A 20725-nucleotide genomic window follows, 5' to 3' on the forward strand; every position below is an offset into this window, starting at 1 on the left:
ATTAAAACAAAAAGAGATCCAGGGGTCTTCACACAGACCAGGCCGGGCTGCCTGAGGAGCTGGCGCAGGAGGCAGAGCCTGGGGCTCAAAGGCTCTGGGAAGAGGGCTGGGTGGGTGACACAGGATAATAAGGCACAAATGGCTGCGGGCAACCCTCTGTGTGTCCATGACATGCATGCACCCATTGAAAAAGGCGCACAGCCCCTTCCTGATCTTACGATGAAGAACTGGAGGCTCGGGGAGGGGCAGTGACTTGCCTAAGGTCACAGAGGAGTAGGGGATGAGGCTGAAACCAGAACCCACCCAGGACACTCAGCAGCCCCATACTGGCCTGAAGTACGAGCCTCAGGGTAGGGTGGGAAGGAAGCCACAGTGCAGGGAAAGGGGAGATGGGGCTTGCTTTGGTGACACCTCCAAGAAGCTCAGATTGGGGGGCTGGGGGTGCTAGAACCCTGCCTCAGATAGGAAAACAGGCTCAAACCCAGTAGTCAGCAAACAGTTGAAGAGGGCTTCCTGGAGGTCAAGGCCCAGACTGGAGCTGGGGGTGGTGGGGGGCAGGGAAAGGTCAACGGCCTTTGCCACCTGCTCTTTAACAAAGGGGAAGAAATCGGAAGGGATCCCTAAATGTGGGAGCCTCGGAGGATAGATCCCAAGGTGCTCCAGTGCAGAGGCTCAAGGAAGGGGAGGAAAAAGAAACAAGGGCAGGAAAATGAACTTGAAGACAATGGGGTTCAGACCAGGTTTAGAGATGTGTTTGTCAAAAGGCTCAGACGTAAAAAAAAAAAAAAAAAAAAAAAACAAAGAGGCCAAAGGAGCTGAGGAAACAGATACTGTGGATGTGGCTACTCTGTGGGCTCAGGTCTGGGCTCAAGAACATAGACACAGCAGAAGCCAGAGGCCAACCCCATGGTACCCGGACCTCCATGTGGTGAGGACAGAAAAGCCAAGAGAGATGGGTGAGAGATGCAAAGACCCACATCACGGGGGACCTCAGAGGTCCCCTGACCCATCGCCTTCACATTGGTGATGAAGCTGAGGCTCAGAGAGGGAAAGTGACCAGGCCAGTGTTACCAGCCACCCAGAGACAGAGCCAGGACTAGAACTGGGTCCTGATCCCCACTTCCCACTCTGATGAATAATGATGAAAATTACACCTCCAGAAGCTTAGTGCTTAGTGCAGGGCCCAGACTGTGCTAGTTAGTGCTTTATATGTATTAACTCATTTAATGCTCATGGCAAGCTAGAAGGGAAGTGCTTTTTTTTTTTTTTTTCCTGCAGCACTGCACGGCTTGCGGGATCTTAGTTCCCTGACCAGGGATCGAACCTGGGCCGCCTGTAATGGAAGCACGGAGTCCTAACCCCTGGGCTACCAGGGAAGTCCAGGGAAGTGCTATAAATATTCCCATTTCATGAGGTGGAAACTGAGGCCCAGCGCCCCTAAGTGACTGCTCAAGATTGCACAGTTCATGGTAGCCAAGCCAGCATCTGGGCTCTTAAGCCCTCCACTCTACTGCATCATGCAGGGAGGACAGGGATTCACAAAGGGGCTGCAACCAGCAAAGGAAAACATTTTTAGACCTGGAAGAAATCTTCAAACATGTTCCACAAAGAAGCCTGGTGAAAGAAAATGTTGCTCCCTGTCCAAGAGGGAAGGGATGCAAACTCAGAGCAAAAAGGGCTCAGTGTCCATTCTGTCTCCTTCCTCCTGTCAATCCCGTCAAGCTCAGAGGCAAACAGATGGGAGCATGTCCCCATCGTGACAGGCCAGGGCGAACACATCAGAGATGAGTCAGAGAGAGAGGAAAAGTGGCCTGATGACACCCAACCCACGGGACTCACAAAATCAAGAGGTGCCAGCGCCGCACTGAAGGCCAGGAGGGCAGAGAAATTAGAGCGGACAGGCGAAGGCCCCACAGCAGGCCAGATAGCTCAGGGTTCACCTTCAAAGCGGGACAGAGACTGGCTGGGTAATCACTGAGCAGTCACACTGATGCCAGCACCTTGCCAATCTCCCAGAGCATCCCGGAGACCCAGCTGGCACGTGGTGGGCCTCACAGCTTGGCAGGGGATGCCCATACCAAGGCCACTGAATTTCCACCCACAGAGCAGTGACGGGCAGCAGACAAGGGAGAGGAAGATGCAATTTGTCTCAAGTTGGGGGCAGCCTGGTTGATAAGCTAGAATGGTGGGGACTGGCTCCGGGGTGGGGTCCACTCCCCTCCCACATTCTTGGAAAATGCATGGTCAGTGGGCAGGGCTGAGGGTCCCTGGGCTGTGAGGCCCAGAGGTCTCCCCTCAAGAAGATGCTACAAGCCACCCTGTTCTCTTATACACCAACCCAAAGCCAGTGGCAGGACGCCTCCCTGCTTCCAGCGCCCTGCCCCGTCAGCTAATCTCAACCACATTTCACCTGACTGAGGGTGAGAAGGTCGCATGCTCCAGGCTCTGTCCCCATACAGTTGGACCCACTCATCCCTGAACCAAAAGACCAAGCCTGAAGTGCCCCCATGATGAGCCTTTGCTTACGAGAAGGATGCCTGGAATCAGTGGCCTTGGGCTAGGAGGACCCAGCCTGCCAGATGTCAGAGCTGGATCCTGCAGATGAGCTGACGTGCCCACTCCTGTCACAGATGAGAGACGGAGGCCCCAGAAGGGCAATGACGTGCCCAAGGGCACAGGGCTGGTCATCTGTTCATCCTACAAACATCTATTGAGGCCCCACTGTGTGCGAGGGACGGCAAAGGACACAGAGCCAAGGGGGTCCTGCCTTCCGCGGCCTCAAGGGGCCCAGTCAAGTGGAAGAGGAAGAGGGGAAATTCAACAGGCACTGGGGCAGGTATGACTGGGGTTCCCAGGAGGCCAGCCTAGGGGAAGATCACATGCCTCCCTGGGTAAGCAAGTCTGCAGGGAGGAGGGGCCTTGGCACTGAGCCGTGATAGGCAGAGAAGACTCCCCAGGGCCCTAAGTAACTTGGACGTGGCAGGTGAACACAACAACCCCAAGTGCCAAGAAACTGTTAAATGCAGGGTTGACCTGAAAGAAACCGCTCCGCTCCATCTCACATGGGTCTCCATCCCACGGCTACTAGGACCAGGCCAGGCCCCTCACTGGGGTCCCATCTGCCTGCTCCCTCCTTCCTCCAGGCTGTGCTCACGCTGTTCCCCCACCTGGCACACCCCTTCCTTCCTCTCCACTTGTCCAAGTACCCCTCCTCCAAGCCCTGCTGGACTGCCCATCTTGATGGGCTGGGCCCCTTGCAACCCTGGAGTTTATCTCTTCACCTCAACACATGCGTCATCACATCCCTTCATTCAATTATCAAGCCAAATTCTCCTGGGCACCTCCTGCAGGAGGGCAGGGTGCCAGGTCTGGCTGGGCACTGCTCTTCCCACGCCCGCTGAGAGCTGGCAGAGCCCACTGCCTCTCTCCTCCCCTCGCGCAGGGGCTGGGTACCCAGTGGATGTGAAATAAATCCATGAAGTCCAGGACAGTGGGAGACTCAAGCGGGGTCTGGAAGGCTGAGTCTCTTCCCGTTCCTGCCCTCTGGGGCAGGCAGCACCTCAGAACAAAGCATCCCAAGGCAGGCGCTGCGGTGGAAAGGATATCTGTCCTCCATGAGTCAGGATAGGGTTGGGGGCAGCCAGGAGCTCAGAGGGGAGAGCAGGGTCCCAGGGCAGCCTGACCCCAGAAGCCCGTGCTCTGTCAGCCTCAGTCTGCGCTTCTATAGACTGGGAGAGCAACCTTTCAGGCCTAGGATGGGAAGAAGGGCTAAAGAAGTGAGTAGGTGGCTGGATTTCATGATCACCCATCCCACAAACATTTACTGAGCAACCACTGTGTGCCAGGGACTGTGCTAGAGGCTGGGGAGGTACCAGAGAACAAAACAGGCAAAAAATCTCTGCTGTCATGGACCATAAACAAATAAAAATGTACTTGTCAATTGCTATAAAGAAAAACAGAGCAGGGAGCATGGAATGGAGAATAGTGGACTGGGGACGCAGTGGTCAGAGAGGCCCCTCTGAAGAGGGGACCCCTGGGAAGGCAGCTGAGTGCACTGAGAATGCAGCCACATGGACAGCCAGGGACAGAGCTTTCTGGGCAGAGGGAGCAGCCAGTGCAAAGGCCCTGAGGTGGGCTTGTGCCTGGAGTGTTAGAGGAGCCGTGAGGAGGCTGGTGTGACTGGAGAAGAGCCTGAGAGGGGCGTGGAAGGAGACAAGGTCCGGGAGGAGAGGCAGCAGAAAGGGGAGCTTCTGGATCCCGGGGGTGCCCTGGGGCAAACCTCTCTCCTCTCTGGTCTCCCAGAAAGATGAGCAGTGCCAGCCCCTCCGGGTGGCACAGCTCTTTCCAGCTGGCCAGCTCCTCCCCCCTCCCCTTGGAGCCTCTGTTTACAGCTGGAGAAGTTGAGTCTAGAGATGTCACAGAGCCAGAGGGATGAGGTGCCCCAGCCTTGGGCCTCCAGCTGCCAGCCCTGCCACTCTGCTGCGCGGACAGGCCCATCTAAATGCAAGTCTGACACTCAGCCCTGGGAGTTGGAGCTGGAGGTCAGACCGGCAACAGCTTGACTCACCAACATCTCCGGAATACCAATGGGGGATGCGGGGACACAGCAGGGAGATGAGGCTTTAAATTTTCCACCATGCGAGGGACAGGACATCCTTCAAGGAGCAGGCCTAAGGCTCCCACATCCCTTCCCGCCACACCCAGAAAGGCCCTCCCATTCTCACCCTAGGAGTACAGGCCTAGATGTGCCCAGGGTGCTGGAATCACCAAACTCCCAAGGGGGCCCCATGGAGATGCCCCTGCCCAGAGCTGACCTGTGTGTCCTTCCTATGACGTGCACCAGAGATCAGGAGGCCATGCTGGATTCAAATCCCACTCCTGCTACTTTCCAGCTGTGTGGCCTCAGGGACTCCCCTGAGCCTCAGTATTGCCATCTGTATAATGGAGTTGTCTTGAAAGACAAATGAGTTAACATGTATGAAGCACATAAAATGGGGTCTGGTCCACAGGAGGGCTCCATAAATGTTACCTACTAATATTATCCATTGTCCTGTCACCCACACAGGAGCCCTGGGCTCTGACACTCGACACTCCCTTGTGATCTTAGAGAGGCCCCTTGACTTCCCTGAGCCTTGGTTGTCCTCATCTGAAATGGAGCACTAGTGCAAGTAAACTGAGGCTCACACAAGGCCCCACTGATACGGAAAGGCTGACCCCAACCCCCGAGAGCGCCCAGGACAGTGGTGGGAGGCACCGAGGGCGGGGCTCCATCTGTGCCACCCCCTCTAGCCTTCATCTCCCTCCAAGGGTGACTCACTCACACTATCTCTAGAGCCCAGGCAGGGCCTGCTCTACGTACCTGATCCCAGGCCTGGTTGTGCCCCTAGCCTTTCCCTTGGGCAGCCTCTGCCTGGCAGGGAGAGGGGGAGCCCTGCAGCCAGAAGGCAGCACACACACACAGATGGGGGATGCGCCCGACACCTCACAAAAGCACACACATGCCCACGACCTGCTGCAGACACCAGGGCAAGCAGGCTGGCCTGGGCTCCTGTGATTTTGTCCCTCATCCTGTCCTTGGACACTGCCTGTGGCCCCACGCAGGGCCCAGCACCACCCCCTCGGGCCTTCCATCACTCCCCGGGCCTCCCCAAGAGCGGCTGGCACCAGGGAGGGCTGGGGCCCAGGCAGCCAGACCCCTAATAATAACCCTCCAATGTGTGTTCCTGAGCGCCTACCTCCATGGGCCGGGAGCATGTTTCATTCTGATAACAACCAGTTTCGTCCCCATTTCGCAGATGAGGAAACCAAAACCGAGAGAGGCTGAGTGACTTTCCCAGAATCAAGTGGCCAGTAAGTGGCTGAGTCGGAGCCCAGGTCTGTCTATCGAGGCCTGTTCCTTAACCATGCACTGCCATCTCTGTGATATAAGCTGGGGGAGACGGATAGCGTGGGGTAAAGGGCCTAGGTCTGACAGCCTGGCTCCACGTCCTGCTCCAACACCTCAATGTGTGAGCCTGGGCCAGCCACTTCACCCTTCTGAGCCTCAGTTTCCTCATCTGTAAAAGGGGGACAAAACACTGGGCCCACAAGATTGTCATCAGGATTCATGAAAGTGCAGTGAGGCTGCCTGGCACAGTGCAGGGTTCAGTCAAGGGCCATAGGCTGGCTCAGGGCATGATCCACATGACCAAGTGGTTGGGGTGGGAGGGCACTGCTGATGGGGACTGGAAAGTGCAGCGCCAGAGCTTTCTCTAAGCCCTGGGCCAACGGCCCAATAGGGCTGGGTACTACCCAGGAGCTCCCCACCCAGAGGGTGGAGCTGGGTTCCAATCCCAGCTCCTCCATGTTCTGGCTGTGTAGCCTTGGGAAAGTGACCTACCCTCTCTGGCCTCGGTTTCCTCATCTATAAAATTTATGCTCCCTGAAGGACCCACCAGAGCCCAGCACACAGGAGGCACCCAGGACTTGCTGGCTGAGCTCTCACCAGGGCTCTGATGTACACCCTCAGCCTGGCGAGCGCACCCTCCCGTCCTCCCCGCTCCCTGGCACTCCTCTGAGCAACGCAAAGATGATTTATACTTCAGAGGACGAATCAATACGATATACAGCCAAAGACATCTTTAATCTTTCACAGGAATTAGGCAAAAGGTACAGCAGCCCCTTTCTACTGGCCACTCAATTCTGATTTCAATTTGGGCAGTTGGAGCATGGCTTTCTCTCTCCTTTTCTTTTCATTTGCCTAAAGATGGTTCTCCAAATCAAATTTCATTTAGCAGGTGGGGCGGGAAGACCTAGCTGCCCAGCCAGGGCCCCGGGGCTGCACACCCTGCCAGTGGGTCTGCGGACAAGGGAGGTCCGGCCAGGTGGGAGGCCAGACCCTCAGCAATGGGAAGGAGTGCAGGCGGCAGGGCACAGCTGTGCCCCTGTGCTGGGCCCAGGCAGAGAAGCTAGTTCTCTTATTTTTCTAGGGGTCCTTTTAAACATCTTGAGTAGACTTTCTATTTTCTAACTACTCAATGCCTGATTAGATGCTTGCAGAAAATTCAAACAGTAGCCTTAGCTTCAGCCAAAACGCAATGCCCTGACCTCACCCCAATCCCATGCCTCTCCCACGCTTAACACATCAGCATGTGTCCCTCCAAGCCAAGTGTGTGTGTGTGTGTGTGCGTGCACATGTGACTGTCATACCCCCATCCCTTGCACAGGACTGGTCCACATGGGTCTCAGTTACTGTAGTGGGAAATGGGCAGAAGACAGAGTGACAAAAATACAAAGCAGTTGGGCTTCCCTGGTGGCGCAGTGGTTGAGAGTCCGCCTGCCGATGCAGGGGACACGGGTTCGTGTCCTGGTCCAGGAGGATCCCACATGCTGCAGAGCGGCTGGGCCCGTGAGCCACGGCCTCTGAGCCTGCGCGTCCGGAGCCTGTGCTCCGCAACGGGAGAGGCCACAGCAGTGAGAGGCCCGCGTACCGCAAAAAAAAAAAAAGAAAAAAATACAAAGCAGTTAAGACCTCTAGTCCTGGAGCCAGCTAGCCTGGATTCAAGTCCCTTCTCCACCTCTAACTTGCTCTGTGGCCTGGTGCCAATTATTTGGTGTCTCTGAGCCTCAGCTTCCTTCCCTGGAAAATGGGGGTACCTGCTTCATCTGGTAGGGCAGATTACCCAGAACACCCGGTATAAACAGGGGTTCAGCATGTGCCAGAGGCATAGGGAAGGCTATGTTGAGTACAGGGGGTGGCTTCCAGGTCCCTATGGCAGGGACCAAACACAGCTGAACACTAAGATTCTGGACCTCTGTCCCTGCCCCCATCCAGCACTTTTGTCCCCAAATCCAACAGAGGTTGCACCTGAATCAGAAAGGCAGTGGGCTTGTTTGGGGAAGGACTCAAGCCATCAGGGAGGAGAGGAGCCTGCAGAGCAGGATGGGTGGAGCCAGTGCAGAGGTACCCAAGTCTGAGCAAAGAAAGAAAGGATTTGTGGGCAGTCGGGGGGCGGGGGCTGGGGTCTGACACTGCCCAGCCTGCCTGCAGGTGGGAATGGGGTCTGTCCACCCCCTGCTTCCTTACGCGGGGGCCCAGCTGCTGGAGCCGCAGCCATTAGTCAGCACTGCCCCACTTCCACCACCCCGCTGCCCTCACTGCCAGGTTACAAGCACCCGAGCTGCTTCGGCTGTACAATTAAAGGGGCTCGTCTGAGATTTATAGCAGGATTATGCCCACAGGGTGTTACCAACGCCAGCCTCTGGACACTCTGTGGTTCTTAGGAAAAGCAATTAGAGTTCCGGGGCTCTCCAGGTATAAATATAGAGACGCCATCCCCCAAGGTCGAGGGCGCCACAGTGAGCTATTTAGAGACGGGGCCTTGGGAGAGGCCAGGAGAGGAGGCACAGGGGCCCCGTCTGCGGGGAGGAGGGTCCGCCCGGAGCGGAAGGGCCTCCCTGCTCCCCTCCATGCCCCGCGCAGCACAGGAGCCGTCCCTTGGCCCCCACAGCTCTGAATCAGCTTGGCAGGGCTCACCAGCCCAGGTGGAGCCCCCAACCCAGGGGCCTGTCTGCTGCCCTGGACGCCCCCCCACACACAGTCCCACGCAGGCTGTCCTGCCTCAGTGTGACCATCGGAAAGGACCGGCCAGAGGCCCAGGTCTGGGCCTGCCATGGAGGTAACCCTTGCTTGCTTAGCCTCTCCTTGCTTGCTGATATCTAGAAGCTTTATCACTTTGAGGATGGCAACTCAGGAACACAGTGAGCTCGGCGGGGCAAGGGGGCCTGTGGTAAGTGGGGAGGATCCGAGGAGAGCAAGTCACTTTCCCACCCTTTCCCGAATCCCACCCACAGGGCACCTACTTCCCTGAGGCCGGCACAGCCCCACCGCAGCCCCTGCCCCTCACCACATGGCCCAAGTTTAAGGATTCTGAATTCCCAGTCCCTCAAACAAATTCTTGCTCCAAGAAGCTGCTAGTTGGCCTCTGGCTCCTGGGCCCCTGAGACCCCACTGAACAAGCCCACCTCCATCCCCACCTCCTTCTCCTCCTCTCTGCCTGAGAACAGGGGCTGTTCCATCAGCTCCCATGCTGGGAATATTGACAGTCCCTCCGTCTGCCCAGCCATGTCCACAAAAGTCATTCACATCCACCCTCAGCCCCCAGCAGTCACCCAGCCACCCACCCACAAGGCCACAGGCTCAGAGGAGAGACCCAGGCCCATGAGGGGGTGGCCCGGGGCAGGAGAGCCCAAGGCAGAACCCAGGGAGCGGCTCCTGAGCAGTGCTCGGCCACCACGCTGTGACATCCCCCCGTCCCCAAGCACAACCCTGAAGGCAGGCGCCGGACTCACCGTCCTCACGGGACTTCTGGATGAAGGCCTCCACGCCACTCTCACCGTAGCTGCCCTCCGAGGCTAGCGTGGACACGTAGTTCCACTTGAGGGCGCGGACGATGTCCACCATGGCCTGGGCCTGGTACGTGTCCGAGGGCACCACACGGGAGAAGAAGTCGTAGCGGCTGTTGTCACTCAGGTCGGGGGCTGTGGAGGCGTAGCTGATCTGGGGGATCTGGGGGCGAGAGGGGCCACTGATGGGGGCGGCTGGCACCTCACCCTGCCCGGCCAGCACCAGCCCCTACACCCCAACTTGCCTCCCATCCCATGGCCTTGGGACCACCACCCCCAGCCCTTCCCATGGGCACCGCCTCCTCTCGTCCTGGGGGAGACCCCTTGACATGGGCTGAATAGGTCCCAGCCTCACTTGACAGAGGAGGAAGCTGAAGCCCAGAGAGGGTGGGCAAATGGTTGGTCAGCCCCGCCCCTGGCTCTACCCAGGGTCCCAATGCCTCCTACCCCCACTCAGCTCCCCTGCTCCCGTCTCTCCCCAGGCCTCTCCGCACTCCCAGCAGGAGAAGTGAGAGGCATGTCAGCATCAAGCCCTCCTCTAGAAAGTCTCCCAGCCCACCTCACCTGGGTCTTGTGACCGGTGGTCCCTCAATAACACACACGCACACACCCCAGAGTCCTAGGGGATAACGCACATGCCTGTACACACATACACGCACGTGCTAACACACACACACACACACACACACACCACGGGATCCTCTGGGTGCCTCAATTTACATAAAGAGCTGGAACATCCCAGCTGGAGAGAATCGACAGATGGTTGGCCCAGGGATGGAGTGGGAATGGGGATGGGGTGGGGATGAGGGTGGTAAGAGGGGCCTGAGGGTTTATCTGGTCCACTCCCTGCCCCCAGGCAGCCTTTCTTGTCACCACCCAGCAGACCCCATCCCCACAGCTCCCTCTGGGCCCAGGCTCCTTCCTCCTGCCCAGCTCAGAGGGGACAGAGCCCAGGTTCCAATTCCCGCAGCCCTCGCCCCACCCCACAGATTGAATCCCAGAAGGCCAGAGAGACTGGGGCCTCCGGGAAACCCTCTCTCCGCAGCCTGGGACACAGGGCCCACCCGGTGCCACAGCCTCTCAATGGCAGACTCCGGGCCTCCTGGCCCCAGCCCGGCTCCCCCAGTCACAGGGCACCTTCCTGCCCTCACACCTCCCACCTGGCCCCCCAGGCAAAGGTGGGACACGGAGCTCTCAAGCTGCCCTTCCTCCTGTGGTTGACATCCAACATCCAGAAGGGACGTGAAAGGGGTCGTGTGGACCCTCCTGAGCCTCCCTCACCTTCCCCCCACCCACATCCCAGGTGCCCTCCTCACAGGGCTCTCGTCTGCCCCGGCTCCCCAGGACCGGCCCGTGGCCCGTGCTCTCCACCCCCTGCCTTGGTCCACACTGACATGTACCCTTCCTGTGTGCCCTTTACCCTGCTCTCAGTCGTCCACGGTGACAGGGTGAAGGGCTGGGCATACTGATCTGGGCTGATGTCAAATCGAAGATTGATTCCCCCTAAGGAATAATTAAGATTCAATCCTGGCAGAAAAAAATTAATGGCCAGAATTTTAGTCCACATGGCAACTGAGGGTGAGAAAATATTCCGGGAGCCAGAGGACTCCGGGAGCCCCCTGCACATGGGTTTGCCCACCTGGCCTCTGCCTAGGGTGTGCCTATCCCCAGGGACAGTGGGGGGGGTCCACCTTCCACTGGGGTATGTACTCAACCTGCTCTGAAACTAAACAGGGGCAAAGCTGCCTCCCGGGAGACAGCCAGGGGCTAGAGGTGGGGTTGGGCAGGATCTTCCACCTTAGACTCTCTGTATGTTTTCCACGTAGAACCACGCAAATACAGCACGTGTTTAGAAAGCAAACCTCACTGGAATGTCCCAGAGCACATGTGTCCCGCTGCCTGCCTGAGTCAGCAGTGTCTGAAAACTAGCCCAGTCCTCTCGGCCCTGGAGGGCACTTAGCATGAAAGCAGCACCCGCTACAATGCGGACTCTGGTTGGACATTTGATGATTCATTCAAAGAGTATCGTTATTTTTAAGGTCTGATGATGGTATTATAGCTGCGGTTGGCTGGCTGGTTTTTGAGTCCCTAGCTCTTAGAGTGTGGTTTCCCCACCTCAGCACTGTTAACGCTTGCGGAGGGGAGTGGGGTGTGATTCTTTGTTGGCGGGCTGTCCTGCATCTTGTAGGATGTTTAGCCGCGCCCTTGTCCCCTACCCACTAGATGCCAGTAGCACACCCCTCCCCAAGTTGTGACAACCAAAAATGTCTCTAGACATTGCCAAATGTCCCCCGGGAGACAAAACTGTCCCCAGTTGAGACCCACCATTTCAGAGATAGGTACTAAAATATTTAGGCATGAAGTGATATGATGAGGTCTGGGATTTGCTTCAAAAGAATCGCTGTGGGAACACGAAGAAGAAATAACACTGGCCAAGAGCTGACAACTGTTGACTGGTGTGGACATGAAGGTACACTGCTCTGTTTGTTGTACTTTTGTGCGTGTCTGAAATGTCTACATTTAACATTGTTGACAGTAAAACAGAACAAAATAAATGTCACCCTTGGGGTCATCCCTCTGAAGAGAAGCACCCTGAATCTGGAGCTGGCAATGGAGATGCAGGGCCACCACAGCAGGTCCCTGAGAGAAGATGGCCGTGTTTGTTTGTTTGCCAGCTCACCTCTGCCAGCCCTAATCACACACCCAGAAATCCACTCGCCTCCTGATTAGAAGCAGCTTCTCTCCTACTTCTGATGTGTTCTCCCAACACAGGGCCATAGGGCCGGAGTCAAAAGTGCCCGCTCAGAGGAGGGGCAGCAGAACGGGGCTGGTGGCAGAACGGGCCAGAGCAGCTCACACGAGGCAACTTCTCATCCCTCGGTCCTCCTTCCAAGCCACCTCCCCCCTCCCCTCTCATCCGGGCACTCGGCCTGGGCAGGGATAGCAGATGGACAGGTGGCTGTCCAGGTCCCGGGACTCAGAGCCTCCCCCAGTGAGCTCAGCCTGCGTCAGCCGGCTTCAGACCAGGCGCCGACCCTGCCCCCTGCACACCCTCATTCCCATAAAGGGTGGGAGGGGCAAGCATGGGGCTCCTGCAGGTGTGTGTGTGTGCCAGCCTGCAGGAGTGCTCAGGGCCTCTGATTTCTGAAGCCCAGTGGGGGCCCCCGCGCTGCCCCCAACCATTCCTGAGATCCTGGAACAGGGACCCTGCCCCGAGATGATGAGGGTTGCGGAGGAGTAGAACCAGCTTCCTGAACAGGGTCCAGGGAATAAGCCAGCATCCTCTTAAACATCGCCTCTGCCAGCTCCTCCTACCCCGCCCCTGCAGGCTCCCTCCTCAGCTCCAGGCCCTCCTGAGGTGCCCAAGAGGATGGCCTGAAGCAGTGATTTGGGAGTTAAACTGCTCAGGTTCAAATCCCAGGTCTGCCATGCACCGGCTGGGAAACCTGGGGCAGGTTACTTCACCTCTCTGGGCCTCAGTTTCCTCCTCTGCAAAATGGGAATAATTCCAATCCCTTTCTCATAAGGTTGTGAGGGTCATGTGTGGGAACTCACAGGAGGTGCTAGGGGCAGCGCCTGGCGGGCAGTCAGCACTCAAGGGTTAGCTCTGATATGGGTTATTATCCCTCCCCCTGCACTTCCTCCTGGCAGCTCTCTCTCTGTTTTTACCCTCTAGGACTGTCCCTGGTGCCTCCCCCTCCCACCCCCAGCTCTCTCCCTGTAGTCACAGAGTTATTGCTTAGTGGGGACACCTCCTGGGGCTGGCAGGTCCCCCCAAGCTCCCCTCCCTCCCGTCCCCACCCCAGCCTGGAGTGGAGGGGCAGAGGCAAGGACCGCCCTGGGGACCCCATGGGCAGGGGGGTTGTGAGAACCTGGCCCGAGTGGGGCTCTGGCATCTCCGCAGCTCTCACTGTCCCCGCAGCCCAGCCGAGAGGGAGGGAGGTGCTGGATTAACATTCTCCTCAGAAAACATTCCTCTCCTTCACAACAGCCATGCCCATCCTGTCCCCCGGCCAGCTCCTCCCTCTCTGCCTCCCTCTTGCTGTCACCCAACAGTTAGAGCGCCAACTGTGTGCTGGGCACTGTTCCAGGTGCTGGGGCTGCTACACCTTCCTATTGCACCCTCATGGGACAAGAGTCAGCAAGAAGTCAGACTCCAGCAGCCCTGACCAATGACGGCTGTCCTCCTCTGGGGCCATCTGTTCGCCTGTTTCTCTTTCCTCTCTACCTGCCGTCCTCTGCCCACAAAGCCCAAGACCTCATCTCCCCACATCCAAATCTTCCTGGTGCATCAAGGCCCAGCTCAAGTGCCACCTCCTCCAAGCAGCCCCCCAGGAGCCTTCATCCTCCAGAGAGCCTGCTCAGACCTCCCACAGCACCAAGTCGGGCTGCTCCAGGGGCACCGAGCACATCCTCCCCGTCCTCCCAGGCGTTAGGTATTTGGCCAACTTATCAATTCAACAAGCGCTCTGAGGCGCCCCGCGTTGTGCTGGGCAAGGCTGCTGGGGAGACACCGAGGGGAACTGGGCTCATCCCACCCCTAAACCCAACACTCACTGCATCTCGGGGACAGCCTGGGGAGGAGGCAAGTGGGATGCCCATGAGTGGCACACAGTGTGTCTGCAGCTGGCACCCAGCAGAGCCTCATGCTTACAAAAGTACGAAAGGGGTGAGTGACTGAAGGGGGAAATACATGAATAAACACTCTCTCTCCCTCCCTCTCTCTCTCTCTCTCTCTGGCTTCTGGAGTGACAAGGAGGTCCCTGCCACATGGGAAAGACAAAAGCTGCTTCCGGGCTTGAGCAACAATGAAGATGAATGTCAAGCACATGTGTGTTTGTGTGACATGAGCACGTGCGAGCACATGCTGGAGCACGTGCCCTGAGCACACGGCACACTCGTTGATTTATTCCTCTTACCAATAGTCACTGAGCGCCAACGACCTGCCAGGCACAGCTCTGAGAGCAGGGGTAGGCGGTGGACACTGCCCCGTGGGGCACCCCATGTAGACAGGGGCAGGCGATGGAAAGGCGATGCAGGGCTGCTAGATGGGGATGGGGCCCAGGAGAAAAAAGGAATCAGGGGAGTTCAGGGGACTGTTAGGGAGAAGGCGTAGGGAAGCCCCTCTGGCAGGGTGACATGTGAGTCAAGACCCCAAGGGGGTGAAGGAGGCAGCCCGTAGGTATTGGAAGGAGGGCTTTTTAGGCAGAGAGAACACGTGGATGTACATGTATGCACGTGTGCGTAAGCATGTACATGCATGTGTATCTGTGTGTTCCAACCTGAATCTGTTCTGAACCTGCTCCAGGCCTGGCCAGCAGCCCCAAACACCCCCCGGGGCACAGAGACACTGGCTGGGATGCAGGTGGTGCCCCAGGTGCCAATAGCTCAGGCTCTGGGTCACTGGCTCCCCAACCAGCAGAATCTGAGGACCCCCTGAGAGTGGCCGGTCCCCATCCCACCCCATCCAGAGAAGTGTCGGGGGATAAGCAAGCTGCCCAACATCTCAGAGTGCCCCAAGGGCCCAGTCCCCACAGCCTCTGAAGGCCAGTGCTTTGCCAAGGCCAGGGTTTTGTTCACAGCAGTCAGGGGTGAACCCCCCACCCTGACCTGTGCAAGGCCTGGGGAACCCCAAGCCAAGCAGCTGGATGTCCAGGGCCATCACCGGACACCTAGGGCCACCTGACAGGAATCCCAACCCTCTTCCTGTGAGCGTGAGTGTTTAAAAGCCCCTCCTCCTCCCTCCTCTTCCCTAACCCTTGCCTCAGCACTCTCTGGAGCCAACCTGCCCAGGGCTGTGCCACCCAGCTTTGCCATCCAGCTGTGCCACCTTAGGCAAGCAGGCAGCCTCTCTGGGCCTCAGTTTCCACCCCTATAAAGCAGTCACAGAAACAACAGAAAGGACTGCATTAGTGAGAACGCACACAGGGCTGAAAACTGTGCCCAGCACATGGGGGCCCTCAGCAAATACTAGATATTATTAGAGAGGGAGGCAAGACTGGGACTGTTGTGCCTATTTTTCAGATGAGGAAACTGAGGCTCGGACAGATGAAAGTGCCCTCTGAGTATCAGAGCCAGGAGAAATCAGAAACAAAGCACAGACCCAGCTCCCCTGCCTCCCTGTTCACCGTCCCCCACTCCTGGCCTCAGACCCTGCACACCCTCCCAGCCGACTCTGCTCTTTCTGTTCCACCCACAAGCCAGGCCGGGCAGCCACAGGTTGAGGCTGGGATCCTGAAGCCCCCTCTGGCCACCAGCCCGACCCAGGCCGGGACCCAGGCAGACCCCAGGACCCCCACCTGCCTGGCGCAGCCCCTCTCACTCGGGGAGCAGAGGACCCTGCATGGGGCAGGTGAGACCCCGGGGTGGCTGCCTGCTCCTTGCCCTTCTGATCCTGGCTGCATGAGGCCTCGACTGCCCAGCTCTCAGCATCGGCTGTTTTCTTTGCAGATAAAAGGCAGCCAGCCAGGTTTTAGGTACATGAAAGCTGCTCAGGCAGGAATGTATGGTTCAGAGAGCCGGCGAGAGGGCAGAAGGCCAGCTTCCAAAGGCCTGGGGCGCCGTCGTCTCCCACCCAACCGCTCTCACGGCCTGAGCCACGCACCCTCTGCTGCAGAGACGGTGCCCGGGAGGAGCAGAGGTGCTGCCAGCCCACCTCTCTCCCTCCCCGGGGCCTCGGGGCCAGGAGGGCATCTCACTGAGAGCCAGGCACACAGTAGGCGCCCCCCATACCCTTGTGGATCAGCGACCACCTCCTCTCAGCCAGGTGCTGAAGACACGGATTTAAATAACCCATCTTCCAGGCTTCCCTGGTGGCGCAGTGGTTAAGAATCCGCCTGCCAACACAGAGGACACAAGTTCGAGCCCTGGTCCGGGAAGATCCCACATGCTGTGGAGCAACTAAGCCCGTGCGCCACAACTACTGAAGCCTGAGTGCCTAGAGCACGTGCTCTGCAACAAGAGAAGCCATCGCAATGAGAAGCCTGTGCGCCGCAGAGAAGAGTAGCACCCCGCTCACCGTAACTAGAGAAAACCCGCGAACGAGGACCCAACACAGCCAAAAATAAGTAAGTAAATTTATTTTTAAAAAATAAATAAATAACCCACCTTCAGAGAACCAGCCTGCTGGGGGGGTGGGGGGAGGAGGTCCTCGGAGTGAAATGCCTCCAGGCTGAAGGTGCCGGGTTGGGGGCAACAGGGATTCACTGCAGGGAGAGTCAGACTGTGGGTCCTGAGGAGAGAGCAGAGGCTGGCAGGGTGGGTTGAGGGTGTAGACAGATTGAAGAGGAGAAATGGGGCGGTGCAGAGAGGGGGGTCAGGGGGAGTTCAAGGCAGCTGGGAAGGGCAATCAGGTGAAGGAATTGTGGTATGGCAGAGGGGGGTGCAGTGGGGGGACCCAGCACGCAGAGGGGCACCTGCCCTCAGTCCTCACCCAGCCCGACCCTTGAGAGGGACCCCAGGGTTCAAGAGCAGAGAAGCAGGCTTCCAAAGCCTGGAAAGTGGGGGATGCCCTGGGCAGGGGGGCTGGGCTGGCGTCTGGGTGGTCTGTGGTCAGCGTGGTCTGTGGAAGGGCTGGGATGGGCCCTAGGTGGAAGGATGGTCTGCCAGCTGCCCTGGGCCTCATCCCAGCCACATGATGGGGTCTTTCCCCTCAACAACCACCTTCCCCCCAACCCACTGGGCCATTTGGGGGCCACCGGCCACTTTCCCACAGACCCTGTGGGAATCCAGGCCAGGACGGCCCGGGGCGACTCACTTCAGGACGCCGTCATCAATCAGATCCCACTACCCTGCAGACACAGCCCAGCCGCCAGCTCCGGACCCCAAGCACCGGGTCACTGGGGGCCGGGCCATGTGCCCCGGCCTGGCCTGGGCCCGCCGACCTCTGCCCCAGCACAGTCCATCAGCCTGCCCAGCCCACCCTGGGCGCCCTGACTAGGCCTTCTGCCCCTCTTGCTGCCCAGGGCACTCGGCCTCCCCGGCTCTGACCCCTCCCCAGGCCCGGAGATGGGGTGTCCTCCTCTGCCCGAGTCACACAGGCCCCTCAGGCCAGCAGTCTTTCCCCTCCTTGACTGAGAAATGGACATCAGTCTCCAAGGCTGCAAGTGCTATCTTAAAAGACAGTGAAATCTACCCACAAGCCACGTGGTCCCTTCGCCTGGGCCACCCTGTAGCCACCAGCCTCCCCTCCCCCCACAGGCTCCCAGCCCACCCATACACCTCAGGAACTCTGTTGATTCCATCATGAATTCACTCACTCAGTGCTTCCCTGAGCACCTACTAAGCACCTTGCACAATCTTTGGCACTGGGGCAAACACACAGAGACCAATCCCCGCTTTCATGGAGCTGACATTCCAGCAGGAGAGATGACATTAAATGAGCCCGCACGTGACTAACATGGGTGCTGGTCCTTAGAGACACTTCCAGCTCCCTGACCTCCTGGCACCTGGCAAAATCCAACCACCTGCCCCTCATGCTTGGCCGGGGCCACCTGCCATGTTCTGGCCACTGAGATGGGAGCAGAAAATGCTACCATTTCGAGGCCAGAGCATCTCATTGCCATTGTGAGACCCTACAGGGTACATGTTCCCCCTGCTACCATGACCAGCAATGTTCCAGGCCAGCCTGGTCCCTGAGGAGGTGGGCAGAGTACTCAGCCAAATCATGTGGACATGTAACATAACAAGTGTTCAGTTTACGTATTTTAAGCCACAGAGATGCGGGGGCTGTTTGTTCTTGCAGCACCTCCTCCTGATGCTGACAGACACAGGGGGCGTAAGCTCTCGCTCCAGGAGAGCAAGGAATGGGTCTTATTTACCTCCACTTCAAGAGCCTGGATGTGTCTGGTTCACACCCATCACAGGCTGGCTTGGGCTGAACTGAATTCACACACACACACACACACACACACACACACACACACACACGTACAGATGTAATCATCGTCATCCTGAGAATGAGCATTTATTGAGTGCTTACTGTGTGCCAAGAACTGTGCAAAGTGGTTTTATAGGACTAACACCTTTAAACTTACAATAACTGTATATGAAGTGGGCCCGCTTATTCTCCCCATTTTCCCAAAACTTAGGTACAGAGACATTAAGTAACTTGTGCAAGGGCACACAGCTAGTGATTGAGCTATGATCTGAACCCAGAGGGATGAGCTCCAGAGCCCATTTTACTGTCAGGTAAAACTTCAGCCTCCCCACTTCACAAGTGGGCCTACACATACACGTAACGTACACACACACACAGAGAATCTGAGGGTGACGGCAGTAGCCTCCAGTGACAAGGAGGGCCGCCCACATCAACTGTGGCCGCAGCAGCCACAGAGAGCCAGCCCTACCACCCCTCTGTGCTCAGCCACCACCTCCGCTCCTGGCTATCACACTATGGGCTGAAGTGGTCCATCTGTCCCCGTCACAAAGGATTGGGCAGGGGAGGGGGCCAGGGGCCCCAGAGGGTTGTGTAAATGGCTCTGCTTTGAGCAACAGCTAATTTCTGAACATAATTATTAATTTCATGCTTATCATATGCAAACCTCGGTCTCCCAGACGAGATGCAATTGATTTAATTAGAAATTCCATCATCAAGCCTTTTGGATCCAAGCTTTTAATTAGGGTCACCAACCCCACCCATGGCTGCCAGAGAGTGGGTTCATGGCCCCTGATTCCCCCCGAGGCCCAGGCACAGCCAGCATGTGTAGGTCCCTCCACTGCCACCAGGGCCCCACCGCCCAGGTCAGGGCCCCTCACCAGGACCCTCACCTACCTCCCACCCACAGCACGGCCCCACAGTCACAAGGGGCATCTTTTTCCTGCTGGCATCGTAATGGGGAAATAGTATGGGAAGAGTTCGTATCATCTTGCAGGTGGAAGGACTGAAATCTTTAAGGTGGCAGAAGACAGGAGAGATAACAGGTCTCCCCTCCTCCTGAGAAACTCACACACCAGCCTTCTTCTGGGAGCCCCTGCTGGGTGCTAATAAAACGCCCTTTACTGCTCAGCTTAGGGCCATCTGTCAAAATGATCAACAACACTTGGCATTTTAACAAAGCACTTTCAACACATTACCTCTGACTTCATCTCCAGCTACCATCCTGGCCTTGCTCACGTGGCTCCAGCCACACTGGCCTTCTTTGCTGTTCCCTTGAACATGCCAGGCACACTCTGCCTCAGGGCCTTTGCACTGGCTGTTCCCGCTGCCTGACTGCTCTTCCCCCAGGTCTCCCCAGAGACCCATGTGGCTCGCTCTCTCACATCCTTCCCTTCAAGACTACTCAAACATCACCTTCTCAGACCACCCTATTTAATACCAATCCAGCGTCCCTCTCCTGCACCCCATCTCCACCTCCCTTGCTTTGATTCTCCCCATAATAATGATCACTTTCTAACATGCTCTAGATTTACTTGCTTATTTCATTTATTATCCGCCTCCCCCTAAAACATCAGCTCCATGAATCCAGGGGCCTTTTTTTATTCCCCACTGTGTCCTCGGATGACTGGCACAGAACTTGGCTCAATAAACGCAGGAGCCACTTCATTGCCTCCACACAGCCAGCCTGAGGACAAGCTCAGCAGGGTCCCAAGCACCTTAGACAGGCGAGGAAACCGAGGCTCAGAGCCTTGGGGCCTTGCCAAGGTGACAGAGACGACCGAGTTCTGATTCTTACATGGTCTGACACTTCACCTGGGTAAGTGGAGGGCATTGCTCTGTGGAAGGGGGCCGCTCCACAGCAGCACCCTGCTCACGGAAGATGCTCTGAGGTATCCCTCCTCCCACCCCAGGGCTCAGCTCATGCACCTCCTGGCGCCCTATCCCCCTGATTTCACAGTGATATCCTAGAAGGCACTCGTTGGGGGACCATCCCCCACCCACCTATGCCTCCCCTTCCCGGGTAGCCACCCACCCTCTTATCAGGAAAGCAAGGGGATTAATTTCCAGGCCTGCTCTGAATTATGTTTTCCAGGAGAGAACCAGACAGATGCAGGCAACACGCCTTTGAACAAATATTTCCCCAGAAAGTGCTTTATTCAGTACCTTGTCTCACCCTTTTAAACATTATATGTTTTCTTAGGAGCCCAGGAAAAAAGGGGGGGCGCCGATAAGGCACGGAGCCTGGAAAAGAATAGAGGGCGTAGAGTGGAGAGCCTCGTGGGGCTGACAAAGGAGCGGGTTCTGACGCAGGCTCGGGGGAATTACCGCAGGTAAGAGCGGGCGGGGGAGCAGGCAGCGTAAGGGCGAGAGGAAACAAGATCCTCAAATCAGCACTTGTCCTATTTCATAAGCAAAATTTAGATCAATAAATTACACTCACTTTTGCAGGTTTTACATGCTGAC

The 20725-nt window shown here is 57.3% G+C and overlaps 1 protein-coding gene across 4 annotated transcripts in view; it reads right to left on the minus strand.

Moving 5' to 3' along the window:
• Window positions 1–20725, minus strand: part of GRM4 (glutamate metabotropic receptor 4) — a gene marked incomplete at both ends in the record, with an annotated part of 106509 nt that overhangs the window by 58500 nt on the left and 27284 nt on the right. For all 4 annotated transcript variants that reach the window (XM_082638743.1, XM_082638740.1, XM_082638742.1 and 1 more), the window contains one exon: window positions 9331–9547. In XM_082638743.1, the coding sequence (XP_082494869.1) occupies window positions 9331–9547 (217 nt within the window). The remainder of the gene's footprint in view (window positions 1–9330; window positions 9548–20725) is intronic.

The sequence above is a fragment of the Mesoplodon mirus genome (assembly GCF_964341445.2).
Source record: "Mesoplodon mirus genome assembly, chromosome: 12".
In the NCBI taxonomy this organism is placed as follows: Eukaryota; Metazoa; Chordata; class Mammalia; order Artiodactyla; family Ziphiidae; genus Mesoplodon; species Mesoplodon mirus.